Here is an 18,970-nt window from a genome sequence, read left to right as displayed (position 1 = left end):
TAAAGAGAGATTAATTCAAATACTTGAGAATAATGATTTTTTTTCTGAATAAAATCATTTATTTTACGTATGAAAAACAAAAAACACTGTCATCATTTTCACGTTAAAATATCGTCTCTGCGAGCCCGTTCCGTGTATGTTCGTTTTCTCGTCGCGTGTGCTCAGCTAGCTCCAATATCGCGAATCGCTCCATTTGCGCGCGAGTAAATAGATGGAACGCAGAGAAAACTATACCATCTTAAAGCTACCTTTAACGCAGATGGAAAAAAGAAGGAATATATCGTTTGCGGTATACATCGTGTGTTGATTGAGTTGAGATATCAGATCATTATAAAATTTATCGCGCTACTATATTCTGCGTTATTGTCTTATCATTTCTTTTGTAAAAATAAAGATTAACACAGAGAAATATAATATATATTTGAAGTATATGATTTAATCAAGTTTTATACTCTTTATAGAGTTTTATGTAATTTTAGAATTTTTTTTTAGAAATGTTTAAGGCGTATTGAAACAATAGCACTTTAAAAATTGCATAAAATAAATAAGAATATTCTTTTAATTATTTCCGGAATTTTAGTTATTTTTCCATCTTTTCGGGATATTTAACGGTTTCAGACAGCATCGAGCGTTTTTCGCATTATTCTTATTTTAAGCAATCGCAATACTGATCCCGTTCTATTGTTTTCACTCATCGCCTGTCACACGCACTCGGTTTTCCTTTGTATGACAGCCTTTCTCTTCTCATCGGTCAATAATAATAAAAGTGTCCTGATGCTCCCAGCATGTACAATTGGCGTAGAATCTATCAGACAAAACTGCGACAAAAAATATTCTTCCGTATGAATGAATAGATTTACTCCGTGAATAGAGACTTGTCGTTGTTGCGGTGAAAATGCAAAGATAAAAATGAGTCATTTGATTGACAAAAAAGAGATGAACCGCGTGCATTGAGGAGAGAAACATATCAATCGCGTCGACGTCATTCTCGCAATTTCTTTCACTTGGAATAAAAAATTATCATATTCTTTCATCAATGTTACAGATAATACTCACTTGCCGCATTTATATATATATTTTGTTATACTAGATAATAAAAAAATAATGAAAGATAATAATATTCATTTCGCAAACACAATATAAAAATAGAAAGTTGTTATTTAAATGAGAGTTTTTGGCTCTTTCCCTCTCCCCTTCCTCCCTCTAATTCTTACGATAAATTTTATAATGATTTAATCTTTCGTGATTCGTCCCTTTTGTATATACTGCGTATCACACTTATGTGGATAGCCAAGGGTGCGCCGATACCAGGATCAGGATATCCCTTGTTTTGTTCCTCGAAAGATTGCGAAAAAGAGAGACAAAGAAAGATGAAATGAAGAACGAGCTTTATCAGATGATGTGGGAAGGAAAGAAAATACGAATGACCGGTTGTTTATCCGTAATTTACTGAGACATGAACCTAATTTGAAATTGCTTATCATTCTCTGAACAAATTGTTTACCGTTTCAATAGGAAATTATCAAAATTTATATATAACTTACATATAATTAAACCTAATTAGGATCTTAATTCTGAAATTCTGAAATATCTTGATAATAGCGGAAATGTGAAAGAGAGATTTAAACAAAGATCTCTATTGCATTGTCTAATAAAGTATGAAGAAATATATACATATAATCTTATAAAAGAAACTAAAAATAAAGGTAAAAGTGAATATTAGAAACGATCTTACTGATTTCAATGAACTTAAAATATGATAACCGTCAAGCAACATTGAAAATATTTTAGTTAATTGTTAGTTGTATATATATATATTCATAAAGTCATAAACAAACAAAGTTAATTACAACCATGTTTTGAACGAAATGAAATCTAAAAATATTTAATTTTGCATAAATTTGCGATTTTTCAAAGCAAAGCACCTCGTAAAGCGAATTTCATACCGGTACTTCAAATGCGAATCGAAATCTAAAAATATGTAATTCTGTAATTTTTCGATATTTTACGCAATGAATTTTTAAAGCAACATTTACTCTCTATATTGCCTGCAAAAAATAAAAGAAAAATGTGATTAAATGTTTTTGGACATTCCGCATCTAAAGTACCGGGTAAAGTGCTTCAGATAAATTTTTATCTCTTCTCATGGTCATAATATTAAAACTAGAGATAAGTGATATTTAACGTTTGGTGAGAAAGCACTCTTCTTCTGTATGGGAGACACTGTTTTCTTTTTCTATAATATACTTCAAAGTCATTGAAATTGATGAGCTTGTTCTTAATATTCAGTTTTCAAAAAGATGAATGTGTATTTAGAAAGAATCGAATATTTGAAAGCAAAATTGTATAATTTTCTTTAATATCTAAATCGTCAAACTCAATATCTGTGAGAATTTCTAATTTAAAGAAGAGAGAGAGCTACTTATTTATTACTCTTTTGAACGCGTATCTGAAACGCGTATCTGAAACTCTTATAAACATTTCTATCTTGAGTATCCCGCATTAAATATTGATAAAATACGCAATACGCAAAGAGAAATCGAGCATGCAGAACGGAGCGTACATGTGAGTACACGCGTTTATTGTTAAAAATACGCACGTAAAGTTACATCTAATAACATTATACTTAATACTTAAAAAAGTTTTCAATTATACAAGAAGAAAATTCTTTGCCATTGATTTACGCACAATTCTCTATTATAGAAAAGTGGAACAAACCACATTGCGCATCTGTGCTATTTATAAAAGACAGATATAGCAAATTATTTTGCAGCATTTCTAAATATTTAATCAAGTTCGTGAATTTAGTCGCGTATGTTTTCTCATTGATTCATTGATTCTACGAGAAAACTGTTTTAGCCACAATAATTCAGCAGAATTTCCTAGTAGAAACGTGCGAATGATCTCGTAAAATGCGATTCAAGGCAAAGCAAAATTTCCTCGTCAAATTTGAGGCAATTTAGATCGATATTAACAGATCAAATTTTTTTAAAAATTGTTATATTGTTAACTATCTGAAATTAATGAGATAACTTTAGTCACTTCAATCTCGTATTGAAAAATGAAAGCCAATATCAATCGCATATAAAATGTTGTATATCGTACTTTGATCATTATTGATTTTTTAATTTGCCTTTTTTTTATTTTTCATTATTATTAATTTTATAATTTGTGTTTTTTTATTATAACAAAATACCATTATTAAAAATTTACCAAGATGGATAGCATGATATGGAACGCATGTAAATTTATTTTTACTAACGCGTCTCAGAGATTCATTAATGCGAGGTTTGAATGTGTGCAGCAATGTAATAGAAAATCTATTTGCGTGCACGTTTCGCTTATGACAAATTAAATGTGACGGGGATTTACTTTTGATCGTGGATTGTCGCCAATTAAATTGGCTGTCAGATTATCTGCCTTCTAATTCCAGTCTTTTTTAAGCAGATTAAATCAAACTTTCAATAAAATAGAATATTTTTAAAGTCCGTTTGTTTTACTTTGAATCGTCGATCCTCTCTACTTTTCCATTATTAATATAATTTTAAATTATATTGCATTTCCAAACATCCATATTTGTCATCTCTTTGCATCACGATTTTCCAGCTTGTCGGATAACAAAAGTTATCGAATAAAGTACGTTATTGATATTGATACTCATTAAAAATAAGTAAGTGTGTGCGTGATCGCGCGTGTCGATTTAATAAAATAAATATCCGTCAAACGTATGTGTATTCTAATTTGCAATTTATAACAATAATTAATTTGAAAAAATATTTTGGATATTTTTTGACGTCTATTTCAATTGTGATAGGACATTATTTTCTCAATAATATTTTATGCATTCTAGCATCTCATAATCAATATGGTTGTTTCATTTTCTCCTTCAATTTATTTATCAATATTATTCCTAAGAAAAAAAATATTGAAAATATATCAGCTATATTCTCGGAAATGTGTATCTTCGAAATAAAATATAAATCAAATTAAATAATTTAATTTTCAATCTTCTAATTATAATTTTCGATTATATAGCGCTAAAATTCAATTATTTTAATTGGCGCTTCTTTAATGCGTTACAATTCTGAATTATTCTATTCTATTCCCTCACGTCGACAAAGATCGGACGAATATATGGTATGTAATGGAGAGAAAAAGTCGCAGTAGAGTCAGGCGTCAGTTCGCCTGATAAAAATAAAAAAAAAAAAAAAAAAAAGGATGCGAAGAGAGCGGACAGTCCGGGTTACGCTCGCTCGATTGTTCAACTTAATCGCCGTCAATCCAATATCGTAGATGGAATAGGCACGATGGGGTTCTCGCATAGCCGTCGACGATGCGGACTTTTGATTTGAAGAACTTTAATCTAACGAGAATTCACATACACGTACGGTGTCCTCGAACGAGACGTAATCTCGTTTACGACGTATTAGGATTGGATCAATGTCCGATTGTGCCTATGTTGAAGGATAAACGACAAGCTGCTCTGCCAGCTGTTTGACTGTATGTCTCAATTAAAAGCGAGGGACCTTCTGGAATCTCAATTATAACCCGCCGATAGAGTAACGTTTATCGGGGACTTGTGAGAATTCGCTTCGTCGATGCTATTGCAACTTCGGTATATTGTGACGAGGAATATAATCGTATTTTTCTTCAAATCGAATGTCTTTTTTTTTATAATTTTTTTTTTAGAAGAAGTTTTAGAATTTGTGATTTAGTGAGATGATAAAGTAGATTTAAATAGGTATATATTTCTATATGTTTTTATAGTGAGTAATTAAAAAATTTGATATCTTCTATTTCTGCAAAGTATTTCTAAATTAAAATACTCTCTGGGCTAAATGTTCCTTTGGGACTCGAAAATTATTAGAATTCGGAATACAATCAAATATGAGATTAAATTTAATTAGCGGTTATACAAAACTGTTGCGATACGACAATTTAGTTTATCGATATTATCACACTGTTTGTAAAACGAATCGCAATGGAGATTTCCAATCCATCTAGCATTCTCGAAAAATGTGAATATAATAAAAAATAACGTGATTTATTTATCGGAACAGAGGAAGAGAAAGAAATTTATTTAAGAAAAAATATATTATATGTAATTTTATAAAATATTTTTATTTTTTCATGAGAGCTTTTGTCATTCCAATCACACATTTTTAAAATAATCATCATCGAAATATAAAAAAAATTGTACAATTGAATCGATCAAAATATTAGCAGATTTTGAAAATTCTCTTCGAAGAAATATGAAATATCGGCGTTTGATGCGAACGCCGAGATTCGTAAACTGCAAGTTAAAAAGCTAAAAATTCCGTGGACAATTTTGTTTGGACAAATTGAAATAGGATTGTGCCAAATGGTAGATATTGCTGTAGCTTGTTATATTCGAAAGACTGCGAAAGGATGTTCTTAACAGACGCTTTTCGCAGCGCTATATAAAGTAATACTTCTCTACCTAGAAAGCACACATCTCTGAGGTATTCCAGGAGACCCTCGTCACGACGACGACTCGTCCGTAATTGGAGGATCTTACCAAATTTTTTTGTAGAGGTTAACACTAGTGCGAATCTTTTATGTTAGCGCTTGGTGAATTAATTATATCGGCAAATTTTTGTCGACTCGAATGGAACGTCCTTCTCGAAGATTTTCGCAATATGACTAAATCTGTTTCCTTTCTGGAGAAAAGCATCGAGATGGAAGACACGTCTCGTACGAAATGCTTTGAAATAAGATTTTATCCACATTGTACTGGGTCAGGTATTTATGGAAGCTTTTTAATCGGGTCATTTGCAACATTTATGAAAATCGACTTAGTTTTCTTATTCGCGAAGGATAATGACAAACCATTTTTTTTCTGTGAAATATAATATAAGGTTCTTGTCCTCTCTTTCCCTCGTCGTCATATATAATATTAGAAGTAGAACACATGGATGCTTTATTTATCATCGTGAAAGGAGAGTGTATAATAATTTGATAATAGCGTAACTTTTTACATTGTTGCATTTCAGTGAACTTAAATATATCGCTTGCTCTTCTCGTAATTTAAAGAAACGTTGGAGAGATTTACTTCTTTGTAAAATAAAATTGCAACCGTTTTTAATGAAAAATTGTATACGCCCAAATTTCTACAATATATATTCTGTATTTTGCGTTTTAAGCTGAAGGACAAATTTAATTAATCGAATAAATAATGTTCACTTGGTGATAAAAGATAATTTATAAAATTTACTTTTATATTTTATACATATACAGGATGTTTCTCAGAATTACCGCACCTACTAATGACAGATTCTTGAGATCGGATTAGGAGACAATTTTTCCTCAGCGAAAATAGAGAGGTCATTATTTTTTGCAAGTTTTCATTTTTTCCCATCATATCTTTGTAACTAAGCCTTAAATTAAAATTCTCTTTCTCTTTATTAAAGTAAACTCTATCTGAAATTAACTAAGAATGTAGTTTTAATTCTCTATACTATAAAGTTTGGTTTGCAAAAAGCCCTTCTTTTTGCTTATAACACCTATCCTGAGGAAATTATTGATACCTCGATACTTTCCTGAGGAGAAATCCTCTTCGAATGATTTGAATTTGTCATTAGCAGATGGTGTGGTAATTCTGAGATACCTTTCATATATATATATATTTTTTTTTTTTTTTTTGAATAATAAATCATAAATATTCGATCTAAAAGATCGCACAATTGTTCTAATTTCTTTTACTAATATTATCGCTCTAACGGAATAGAAAAATTTGTCTTTATTAAGGATTGAACAATCTCAATTACGCTGGTCTCGAGATAGACGTATGCTTCCACGTTCAATCTGCGCGTCACAGCTTTGTACGATCAAAATACGGAGTCTCTAGAAACAAGATTATCCCTCAGTTCGATGCACGAGCGATGACACGACGGTCGGTTTACGATCGTCCATGGATAGGCATTCTGTGTGCAAAGGAACGTCAGTGAAAACGGGCGGAAGGGAGCGTAAGGATCGACGAGTACATCCACCCTCTTTCAGGGTTGCGTCTGACGTTGATGGCGGCCTTGAAGAGCCTAAACGCTCAACTAATCACGTAATGGCGCGTGATACGGGCGAAACGTGCTATATCCTCTGAAAAATGTGTATATGGCCACCGTCTTCTCACGGAATTTTCAACACGGTATTCCTTTTGATATTAATATTTCGGCATCCCCAAAAGATGAAATTGATTTCCGGCGCGTGATTCCGTACGTGCCGAAATCTCAAGTACGATATATTCAAGTGAAATCCCGTAATAGAAATATCGCTTCCTATCACGTCGATATTTCAATTATAATAGTCCTACGGTATTCGTGTTTTGGTTTCGCGCGAATGTCAGTATAAGTAGCGGAATTTGTATAGGAAAACTTGTTACTTGTAATCTCGAAGAATTTTCTTTATATATTCTTACCCTCTTAAAGATGATTAAATGGAAATATATTTTGTATATTAAATTCCGCTTATCATTAAAAGATTTAATGCTAGAAATTAGGAAGTCGTAAAAAAAATTTAACGTCAAAACAAATTTTTATTAAGTAAAAATCTGCTAAAAAATCGCTAAAGAAAAAAAAATCTATCAATGACGCGTCTAGTATATGTCCGAAAATATCTTTAACATTATAAAAAATATTTTAGATCGTCTACAATAAAAACACATGTTAAAAATTACCTAAACAATTTTTGTAAAAGTTTTAAACTGTATGATAAAAGAAATGATAAAAGAAATTAGGTTAATATTTGTGTGTATATGCAGCTTTATTATTGAAAAATGCAAATTCGCTTGACCTGAAAAGTTTTGAAAATATGTTTCTGTATATGCTATATAATACATTGCACGTAACAGTTTTCAAAACTTGCTTGTATTTTTTGTTTACGAGTTTGCCCGGATGACGTGATAATAGTAAAGACCTGCGTATATCTTATCGCATAAATTAAAAATATCGCATAAATGAGAAAATTAATTTACTGAAAAGTAAAAGCTAATCATGATTCTCTTTCTAAATGTTTATGAACGTTGTTCTGTTTTTTTTGTAGCATTTAAATATAAAATATAATTTATCATTAATTTTACACAAATGAAAGAATATGAAAAAAATAATAGATAAGTCGGATGTATTATACGTTGTTATAATCAATTGGTAAATGCTAGTTCATTTACCATATATTCAATAATATTGGAGCATTATTTATCAGAATATTATCTTAATTGATTCAAAAAATTATTAATGTCAGAAAACCTCAAATATATTTACCTTTAATACAATTCTTTGAGATGGAGAGGTAAAGTATTATAGTGTAATAGGTAAAGTGACGACTACGTTATTTGATCGATAATGTGTGAAACAAGTAAAAATAAGTGTAAAAATATTCCAATAATTATAGACGTCACCCTTAACGCTAAGAAATTATATCGGAATAAAGTCATATCATTTTTAATGTTTTGCTAACTCAAAGTCCAGTTATTAATTTACAGTTAACAATTTATTACATGACTTACTTTAATAATGTGGACTGCGTATAAAAAAAAACACATATTTTTGCAAGTCTCTAAAATAAAAGATAGAAAATACATTGTTATATATTTTCAATAACAATATTACGCTTATTTAATGAGATACCTTAATTGGTTTATAGAATTATCAGGATTAGAGAATTTAAATCCTTCTTTAATATTATTTTTATTATATTTGTTTATACATTTCGAAAAGATCGCTTATTGTATTTAATTGAATTGTTGACCGATGACAATGTGATTTAATTAGAAACTCTAGGAGAAAAAATATACTGGGTGGCCCATTTTAATCCCTCTAGTCGAATATCTCAAAAACCAAGCCCGGAAGAGAAAAATGTTTCAAACAAAAGTTGTGTGGCTTCAAGGAGGCCATAAGATGATAACAATGATTTGATCTTGGAAAATCATTTGAAGGTCGTGTGAAGGTCAACTTTAAAATCTTAAATAGAAACCCCCATTTTTTATTTAGTATTATTGTAGCTGATATCGAGAGCTTTCCAAAACACTATAATAAAGTATTTTTTTATTAAGTACTTTTTGAGTTATTTTATATTTTAATCTGACATATTTTGATATAAAAAATTAAATATCTCGTAAAATATTTAGTTTTCGATAATCTTACCGTAATACTTCTATGTACAGAATAATGAGACAAATCAATTAGTATAAAAAAAAATTGTTTTTAAGAAAATTATTTACAATGTATTTTTTTAAACAATTATTTGTTTTTTTTTGCACTAATTAATTTGTCTTATTATTCTGTACATAGAAGTATTACGGTAAAATGATCGAAAACTGAATATTTTACGAAATATTTTATTTTTTATATCAAAATATGTCAGATTAAAATATAAAATAACTCAAAAAGTACTCAATGAAAAAATACTTTATTATAGTGTTTTGGAAAGCTCTCGATGTCAGCTACAAGAATACTAAATAAAAAATGGGGATTTCCATCTAAGATTTTAAAGTTGACCTTCACACGACCTTCAAATGATTTTCCAAGGTCAAATCATTGTCACTATCTTATGGCCCCCTTGAAGCCACACAACTTTTGTTTGAAACATATTTCTCTTCCGGGCTTGGTTTTTGAGATATTCGACTGGATAGATTAAAATGGGCCACCCAGTATATAAGATATTAATGTAGCGAAGAGTATTATTAATGTTTAAAATTGTATATGTATAACGATCTTTCCACGAAATATGTATATCGTGTGTGAAGATACCTATCGTTCAAGAGTCATATGCTCGTTTGAACGTTTTTGTAGCAAGCGAGTCGTAAAAGGTTCGCGACGTTAACGCGGGCTTACGTACCTTATGAACATATATATGCCCGTGGGCTCCAATGCTCTGGAGACCGCTTTCCAACTGGCGATAACTGTAAATTTTTGCCTGGCTGTGAGCGGAAGTCGCGGATCTGTGGCGGCCGGCGGCGGTGGCGAAGAACCATCATTTCCGCCCTGATTGCGCGATTTCGTAGTGGCCAGTTTGCTCAGTTCGCAACCCATGTTGTGGCTACAAGTCCCGAACGCGACTCCTTGCGTCGCGAAAGACGCTAACTGATCCGGCCAACCCGTAATGCGAAGGACGATCACTACTTTGTGTCGCGAAATTCGTAGATTGCGCGGCGGCACTTGGATTCCACTTCCGCTTTCTGCCACCTTCGTTCAAGTTTACAACGCATCGGCGGACCCGAATAATCGCTCTGCACTATGTTGAGTTCGATGACATACGAAATATCATCGACGACGACGAATCACGAATCGGCAGTAAAAAGACGCTTTAGATAAAGAATGCGTTATATTATTAATTTCTCAAGTCATCTGCGCGTAATCTTTCCATTGCTCTCTATTCCTGAACACAGTACACGTGGTTGAATCTGAAGAATCCGCGTGTCTTTGTTAGAGTCTATCTATTTTTTTTTTTTTGTTTTTTTTTTGTTATTAAATCGTCGATTGTTATGACGTAACCGTTAAATACGAACGATCGAAGGAACTTTACTTCGAAGCTGCTTCACTTCGAACACTTGGCGGCCGATTCACATCCATGTATTACTTTAGTGTGCGACACTAAATCTTGGCAAGGAGCACGCGCACTTTTTCGAGCGAGCCGACCGCGTCTAACAATAAGCTGATCATCTGTGAACGATCGCTCGCCATCGCTGACAGCGTGAAGATAAGCAAAGTGAACTTGGTAGAAGCTTTCCCTCTTCGTACGGATCTTATTACGTACCCGAGATATATTCTTGACGCGTATACATTTATCCTTTCTTGTAATTAAGGACACGATGGTTTCAAGACGCACATTAATTCACTGCACATTCTATTCATCCCTCATTCGGACGTCCTCCATCTTCGCGGTTACCCTCATTTGAATCTCGCGTGTCCTCGTTGCTGTTTTTTCTCTTCACACCAAGTTTTCCGTTCTGTGAATTCATCTATCTAACCTCTCCTCTCCCATTTCCTCTTCAACATCAATTCTCACCAGTCCGCGTGCCAAATCTTCCTTTTTTTGATTTTTACCAAGATCTCTGCACTTTATCGTACGTTTTTCGATCTTAAATCTTTCACCATCGATTTCTTCACTTTTATCACTAGAGCTTCATATTGTATATTAGTTCATGATCGTCTTAATTTCTCCGAGGATATATCTGTAATTGCTTTCCTTCAGCAATTTCATCCAATTGTTTCTATCCGCGTCTCCTCTTTTCCTTTTTTTCCTGCACGTTTTGTTTCCAATATACAAGCTCATTTCCTCATTTCACTAGAATCTATCTGTTTCCTCGCTATTAAATCTTTTTTTATTATTTGTTTCGTATTTATCAGGCTTTTATCTCGTTTTATCTCATTTCGTTCACTCCCTACCTCGCTCTTTTTTCTTTTTTTCGCTTCTACTTTTTTCTTTCATCCGTTCTTCTCTTAATGAAACTTGTATATTTTCATTGTTTTATAACAAGAGATCCACTTTTCTTACTCAGAATCTCATTAGACTCATTAACTCTTTACGAAGCTTTAATACGACGGCCTTTACGTACTTGGCATTTGTTTTCATCATCGATTGTCCTTTGAATTATTCGAGATTTTCATCAATAAGCGTACAATTCGCTTCATTTGCTTCGCTAGTCCAATCGGTGAATATGCGAACAGCCTCCTTAAACATCTTCATGTTCCTCGATTTCCGGGACATTATCTGGAAGCATACGCGATCGCGATGATATCTTTCACATTTACGGAGCGGAAGGGTCGATCGATCTCATTTGCGACGAACACATAAATGCGACAGCCAGTGGCAAATCGAGGGGAAGCTGAAGACATGCCGGACGATCTAAGATGTTGGAAGGATCGACATTCGATATATAAAATGACAAATAAAGCTCTCGAATCATCAATTTATCAATACAAATGAATCTGTTAAATACGAGGAATGGTCTTCTAATCAGAGAATTGAAAAGCCCGAGAAATGTATCCGCGTTTCAAGCTTTGTTGATTCGCGCTTCGATCGCGCAAAATTTCGTTGCGATTATAATAAACCTTTAGAAAATTAGTATAAATAAAGAAGGAGAAATATAATAAATCTTATATTGTAATTTGAATTTTTACTCGTTCTTTCAATCATCATCATAGAGTAGCTGGGTGCAATGATAGATATCTCTTTCAAAAAGATATGTATTTGGTAACTGACGAACGGTAGCATATATTTTTGAAAATAATTAATCAAATGATATTTTTAATCGAGAAAAAAAAAATTCTATTTACAATTTTATTTATAAAATAATAATCTGATGCTTCATCTTTCTCGTGCAAGAAATTAACGCTTTCTCATTATTCGACATCAGTCTAGTCCAGTCACAAAGACTTTTCGAAGTTTCGTTGTTAGTTCGACGGTATTGAATGACGCGATGCTTCAATTAGCGTAATGGCGATATCAGATCGGATCAATTCGGAGCAGAGGGATGAACAAGAAATATCTTAGCCGACAAATCTTAGCCAAGTTGGACGCGAAGCGCCGTCGAGCAGAAGAAACGAAAGAATCGGAAGCGGCGAGACGGAATTCCGGCGACATTGATGGAGGGGTTTCGAGGAACGTATAGGGTGGTAACCAAACTCATCTGTGTCATTGCTCTTCTCCGTTCGATTCTCGTCGGATTCGAAAAGCACGTCAAAGAGACGTGCAAAGCGGACGACAGTACAAGGCGAGAACTCGACGATAAGTAGATGAAAGCGTTATAAGGCAGACGGGAATAACCGGGAAAGGGAAACTCTCTCCTGTATTCTGTACCATCGGGACTGTATATCCCTAACTTTACGTTCGAGTTGTCAATTTACGTAGGAAACGCCGGACGTATCCCAATGTCGATAAGCATCGCCGCTAAAGTTGAGCGGAAGTACGTAAGAAGCGTACCGGGTGTAACGCGGATAACTTAGATGAGTTTTGAAGTTTGCGATGCAAAAAGTGTAAATGCGTCTCGTTAAAATGAAAGCCCGTCGTGGGAGCGAAGGCATGTTGTTAGTAACATCGGCCCTTAATGCTCGACCTTTATAGCCGTATGTCATTTCAAAGATTATCGAGTACTTAATACGGCACGATACGACATTCGTGTAGGAAAGTTTCGGTTATTTATGCGGTTGCTCAAGTTTTAAGATGTAAATATTCACGATATAATTTTTCTGATCGGTGAAGAAAATGTCTCTAGTTCTCACTGTCTTCCCACTACACATTCAGCGCTAAATGTATCGCATTTGATCGCGAATTTTATTTGCTTTTTTAACACATCGATTTTATCTTATATCAATATAAGATGAAAAGGAACCCCGATAAATGCATTTTGTGCTTATTTAATTCTCAATATTTCTGCAGCGTGTTGTTCAAATATAAATATTTCTTTAAATTAATTGTTACACATATATATACTCGTATAGTCTATTAAAAAAAAAAAAAAAAAAAAAAAAAAAAAAAAAAAAAAAAAAAAAAAAATCCGCGTTTATATTCTACGAAAAAATTCCTTTTACAAATTGATGTCAAATTTAATCAAATTTCGATAGATTAAGTTATTGCGATATTATGATAGCTCAATGATTGATATTGCGTTTATCCTGTCGTCAATATGAGATAAAGATCAGACAGCAATAAATAGGATAAAAATATGAATCTTGGCGTTTGTCGTCGTGCTTGAAAAATATTGAAATGATCGAATAAAACTGAATGATACGCAATCTATCTATTAACGAATGTTATATCATCGTTGCTTTGAAAAAAAAAAAGCGATAAAACGCGATAAAGAGACTGACATATTGGCGCGACAAGCCGAGCATTATCATTGGGCTTTTAGAATTGATGCATCATCTCGAGCGAAACTTGCGGAAATCATCCCTTGCGGACAAGCCGGAAATCAGATCCGAAATTCAGCCATTTTGCTCAATAATGTTTTGCCGTTATTATTAATGCATTTCATGACTTAATGTTTTCCTGACAAATTTTTTTCATACATTTTGAAACGCTCGCAAAGAGATCTTTGAACATATCTTATAAATTTATAAAAAAATTTGGCTTCTCTCTAAAATTATTTTATCTATCTAAAAATATTTAGATCATACATGTCAAACTATATATATGTATATTTTTTATATCTTAAGGAGATTATGTGAGAGTTGGAAGCACAGTATCATTTTTAAACATCTAGTGCCCTAGTTTCCTGATGTCTTTATCTATGGATTCTCTGATAATAGAAATCGCTTTTCTATCGATTAATAGAAAATCGATATTACTTTACTGAACATCATCTTTTTCTTCGCAATTTCTTAATATTCAAGTTTAATGAAAGAGTTATCGTTCTCTTTTACTATCTCTATGTAAAGGAATCCTTGTAAATCGTTTTATGAAAGCTTTTTATGACTCGCAAATTCAAAATTATCGATATACCTCGATATATTTTTGAAGAAAATGCATTCGAAATTAGTCGAAAAATCATAGACAAAAAAAAAAATACAAATAAAAGAAATGAAAATTATACCATATATTTTTTCGCGCTGGTACAATATAATACAAAATGAATACAATACTAATTCCACATATGTTTTTAAATCAGCTTAATGTATAATTTAAGCAGATATCGCAACCATCACCCTCCACCATCTTTCTATCATATATCACGATTGGTGTCAATACTGAACATATATATTCGTCCAAAGTTAATTAGCCGCAATAAATTCGGGAAAAATTAATCATCGCGCCAATTTCGCGAATGATGCATCGCTTGCACTAGCGTTAACGTTAGCGGAAAAATAGCGGTCGCCTTGAACGCATTTACGGAGAATCGAGAGAAGAAGAAACAAACGGCTTCACTACCGAAAGATAAACTGACAGCTTACGGAGCGAGATCCATTTTCGCCCGCGTGCTGCACGTTGTCGTGATATATATCACTGAACTCGCGTCTCTATCAATTTCCCCTCATCATTGGACAAAGTTATCTATATATGACATTCGAGTTCCGTTCCATCGAGGATCGGCGAGGGGATCGTCGAAGCAATTTGCTAAACAGCCGGACCAAGAGAGTGAAACGGAGATTCGCTCTTACTCTCGAAATCGCCGCTTAATTTAATCGCCAACTTATGACGATTCCTAACGTGAATCACCGAGTATCGAAAATCGAGCGGCGGATCGAGCGAGTCGTTGGTTTCCTCGTACGCTTCCGTTCCATTCGCGTGTCACCACCGGATCGATTCCCGCGTCTCATCCACGTTTTTCTCGCCCGACGTTCGCGAGACGCTTTCGAGATCCTCGATACTCCCGCGACGTGGAGGCGGAAAAGTCCTTCTTCCTCAACGTCCACGATTCCCCGCGTTCGATCGCCCGCCTCACGATTTCGCCGCGTACGGGAAGGTGCGTGTTCTCGACGCGTTTCCCCTCAACGCGTCGTGATCGTGCGGCGCGCGTTTTCTATCTTTAGAATATCTCCCGGGGCTCCCCGGCCGATATACTTGGCGCGGTGCTCCGACGTCGGCCGTGTTGCCTACTGCCCAGGCGAGCCGAAACTGAGACATCCATAACAAGCACTCGTCGAGGATGTAGCGCATGCGCTCTCGCATCCCGCGCGGACCGCGACGGGATGTACTCTCATCCGATCCTGCGTCCTCCTTTCTCTCGCGGTTCCCGCTCTCGTCCCTCGTGCGAACAATTAATCGGCCACTTTTCATCCTTTCTTTCTCACGTTTTACCTTGGAGGTGAATAGAAGACCTTTTAGAGATCTCGAGTTAATGTACTGCTCGAAACAATTACAGGGTTCACTTTTTCAAATATTTATTTTCCTCACGGTAGATGTATGAAAAATGTTTTTAGTATAATATGTGTTGATTGTCAGTAAACCTAACATTTTAATTTTTTTACCAGTGTATTGAATCTATCAAACTTTTTCAAGAAATAATTTTTTTATTGTTCGAACAAATATAATTCTGAAAAATCTCCCAGTCGAAATATAAGCATGGCAGAGGAGTTAAAGGAAACATGAAACATTTCAACGATATATAACTCTAATTTTGAATCAAATTATTCTACGGGGACCTTTGAAGCTGAGCGATCTAAAGTTTAAATTTTATTAGTTTGCATGTAAATTTTCATCCCTGTGATTGTAGGTCATTCAAATATTATCGCAGAAATTGCGAAAAAATATCTGTAGTATTTGATTTAAATTCATGATCTTTTTTGTAGAATCAAGAGAGAGAGAGAGAGAGAGAGAATAGGCATAGAAATCATTGTTGTATATTTGCAACTTTTAGGTTTTAATTTAACATAAACATAAACTTAAATTTTGATAATATAAATGTAACAGAAAGTTTTTCACGTATATGATATGTAATTTTTTTATTTAAAAGTACTCGCGTATAATGTTCAAAGATATTTTGAAAATTTATTGCCACATAATTTGCAAAATATAACACGGTGTATTTTGACTATAATATTTAGAGTGGTGAGAGAATTAATCTCTTTTTGAAACAAATGTACGCGGTGAGTGAGTGTTGCGGGATCTCGAGCATGAATAAATGTTGCCGCTTTAACTAAGCACTCTAACTAAGTACTCTCAGTTCAACAATTTTATTGTCCCTGATTCTCTTTAAGCTGACTATAGTCTACTCGCATCTAATATTCACGAAATTCCATGCTCAACCCAGACTTTGGCATTACACGTATTATATTGTTCGTCTTTTTCTTTATGTCTCTCTTTTTCTCTTTGTCTTTCATCTACACACGCAGATATTAATTAATTGCGCAGCGCGTATGTTTATGATACGTTCCCATAGAAATTCATGAGAGAAAATGACTTGCATATATTAAACGCAAGCCATTGACGCAACTATTACATTTTGATCGGACTAGTTTAGGAATATTCGCGAACTTTATAATCTTGCTTTAGATATGACGGGATTGTGTCATGGAAGTTGCCGCAAGTTCCTAATAGACTCGTCATAATCACAGATCCTAGATCAACATGCGAGATCAGTTGGCGTAAACTAATATTCAGGATAAGATAATTTTCTAGCCGACAATTCCGTCTTTTACATTGTTTTGTTTAGAAATTAGAGTAATTTAATTTTAATTAATCTCGTATCCCCGTACTTGTCTTGCGATATATTTACAGTCAAAGTTTTTCTTTTTAAGAGAAATTTTTTTTTTCTCCGGAGAATAAAAATTATTACTACGATATTTTTACTATGATTTCAGAATTATCAGTTTTCGGATCAACACAAGACATTCGAGAATTATTTTCTCTCGTCAAAATCTGAGCAAAATTGCAAGCCCGGTTGCCCTAGTAACACAGTCAAGCTTGACCTTTTGAAAAGCGTTTGAGAATCGCACGAAAGCGCACGAAAGAGCGAATTTTCCTCTGACACGTTCTCCCTAGTAGCTCATCATCGGTAAGTAGAAACTTTCGTCCGTCTGCAAATTACCTGTTAGAAAAAAAAAGAGTTACGCTACCTGACGGATACTGCAAATGAATTTCGAATTATAAACCGGCGCACAAAGTCGCTCGAAATTTCAAGCCTGTCGCCGGGATCGTTTGCAATCGTAATCTCGTCAACCTGAATCCATCAGTTCGAATGAAACTTTGCTAAGGTATAGAAAGTAATTTCAGATATGAATAACATTTCGTTTCACTCGTGACCTGTTAAAGGGAAAATGGGATATGAGTTAGACAAGTTATGGCTTTTCATTACGAGATGGGCCAAGCTATTAAAAAGAAAATTATTAATGTAATGTTTATTATTTGATAAAAAAAGGAAACCCTTTTATTTATATTACATTTAAATTGTCACTATGTCTAATCTTTTATTAAACGTACGATATACAATATAACGTTAGTCCCAAGAAAGAGATTTTTTTATTTTCTTTTCTCGATATAATTTTTAAATTAATTATAAAGAAACTTATATTTAAATTTGCTATTTAAAATATAAATTTAATAGTAGAAAAGAAATTTCGTAATTTTATATTAATTTTGCATATTATTTTATATTATTTTCCATACCTTTTATATCACATCTAGATATATTCACATTCCAATGCTTATTAAATTTAATTAATCAAATTTGCATTTATACTTACGTCTATATGTAAACACTTTAAGCAAAACAAGATGATTTATGAAATATATGTCGCATAGATATATATATATCGTTTCTTTCAATGTTTAGCTTTTGTAACGTTATCGGCGATTACTGTTGAGCCCTTGAATTTAATCTCAAGCTAGAAGGGTCAAACAAAGAAGGGAAGGAACTTATGCGTGAGGTAGACTTCCAATCAGGGACTCGCGTTAACCCATCCAAAAGCCGCAAGGTTCCGTTGCCCCCACACGCTTCCTCCTAAAGTCAGTTTGTCACGAAGTGCGCGTTTGAATCGACGTGCCTCGATAGTCTTTTCGGTTTCATACAACAAAATATATTATATAAAATATCTATATAGTCAACGAATTTATAACATCAAAAAGAAAAAGAATAGTTTCTACGTTAATTACAATCTATGAATACGTATATATTGGTCGGCGTTATTATTTTTCATATTATTTCGCGCGCACATAATTTTGCGTAAAATTTATTTTACATATTCGTAGTTTATTAATTTTGTTGGAGTAATTTCTACGGCGACAAATACAAATTTATCACCTCGTGTTGATTTAATTGCTTGTTATATACAAACGATTTTGTGTACAAAATATACAAGCTATATTCCCGTGAAAAGCGCGAGCAAACTATATTTTGTGTTGGTATAATGGAATGTGAGAGTCCCTGAATGTTGTGTAGTAACACGCGTTGCGTGAAAATTTCCCCAAGTATCGAGGAATTATATAAATTTTAAGGTGAGTTTATTGTTCATAATAAATTTTTTCTCCCAAAAAATAATGCTATTTTATTATAAGAAATAATAAAACGAGATAGCATTAA

The 18,970-nt window shown here is 33.5% G+C and overlaps 1 protein-coding gene across 2 annotated transcripts in view; it reads right to left on the bottom strand.

The window, feature by feature from the left end:
- LOC138939696 (neuroglobin) overlaps nt 1–15,550 on the bottom strand; it is a 37,507-nt gene extending 21,957 nt beyond the window's left edge. For both annotated transcript variants that reach the window (XR_011447885.1, XM_070307766.1), the window contains exons 1-2: nt 14,904–15,550; nt 9,850–11,724 (exon numbers count right to left, since the gene is read on the bottom strand). Coding sequence is in view for 1 of the 2 variants with exons in the window: in XM_070307766.1 (XP_070163867.1) it covers nt 9,850–10,043 (194 nt within the window). In the remaining variant the exon portion in view is untranslated. The remainder of the gene's footprint in view (nt 1–9,849; nt 11,725–14,903) is intronic.
- Between the last annotated feature and the right edge of the window lie 3,420 nt (nt 15,551–18,970).

This window comes from Polyergus mexicanus, unplaced genomic scaffold, assembly GCF_030449975.1.
Source record: "Polyergus mexicanus isolate NDT 795.1 unplaced genomic scaffold, iyPolMexi1.0 SCAF_15, whole genome shotgun sequence".
Classification (NCBI taxonomy): Eukaryota; Metazoa; Arthropoda; class Insecta; order Hymenoptera; family Formicidae; genus Polyergus; species Polyergus mexicanus.
Note: the sequence above shows the minus strand (reverse complement) of the source record. Positions and strands in the feature narration are given on the sequence as shown.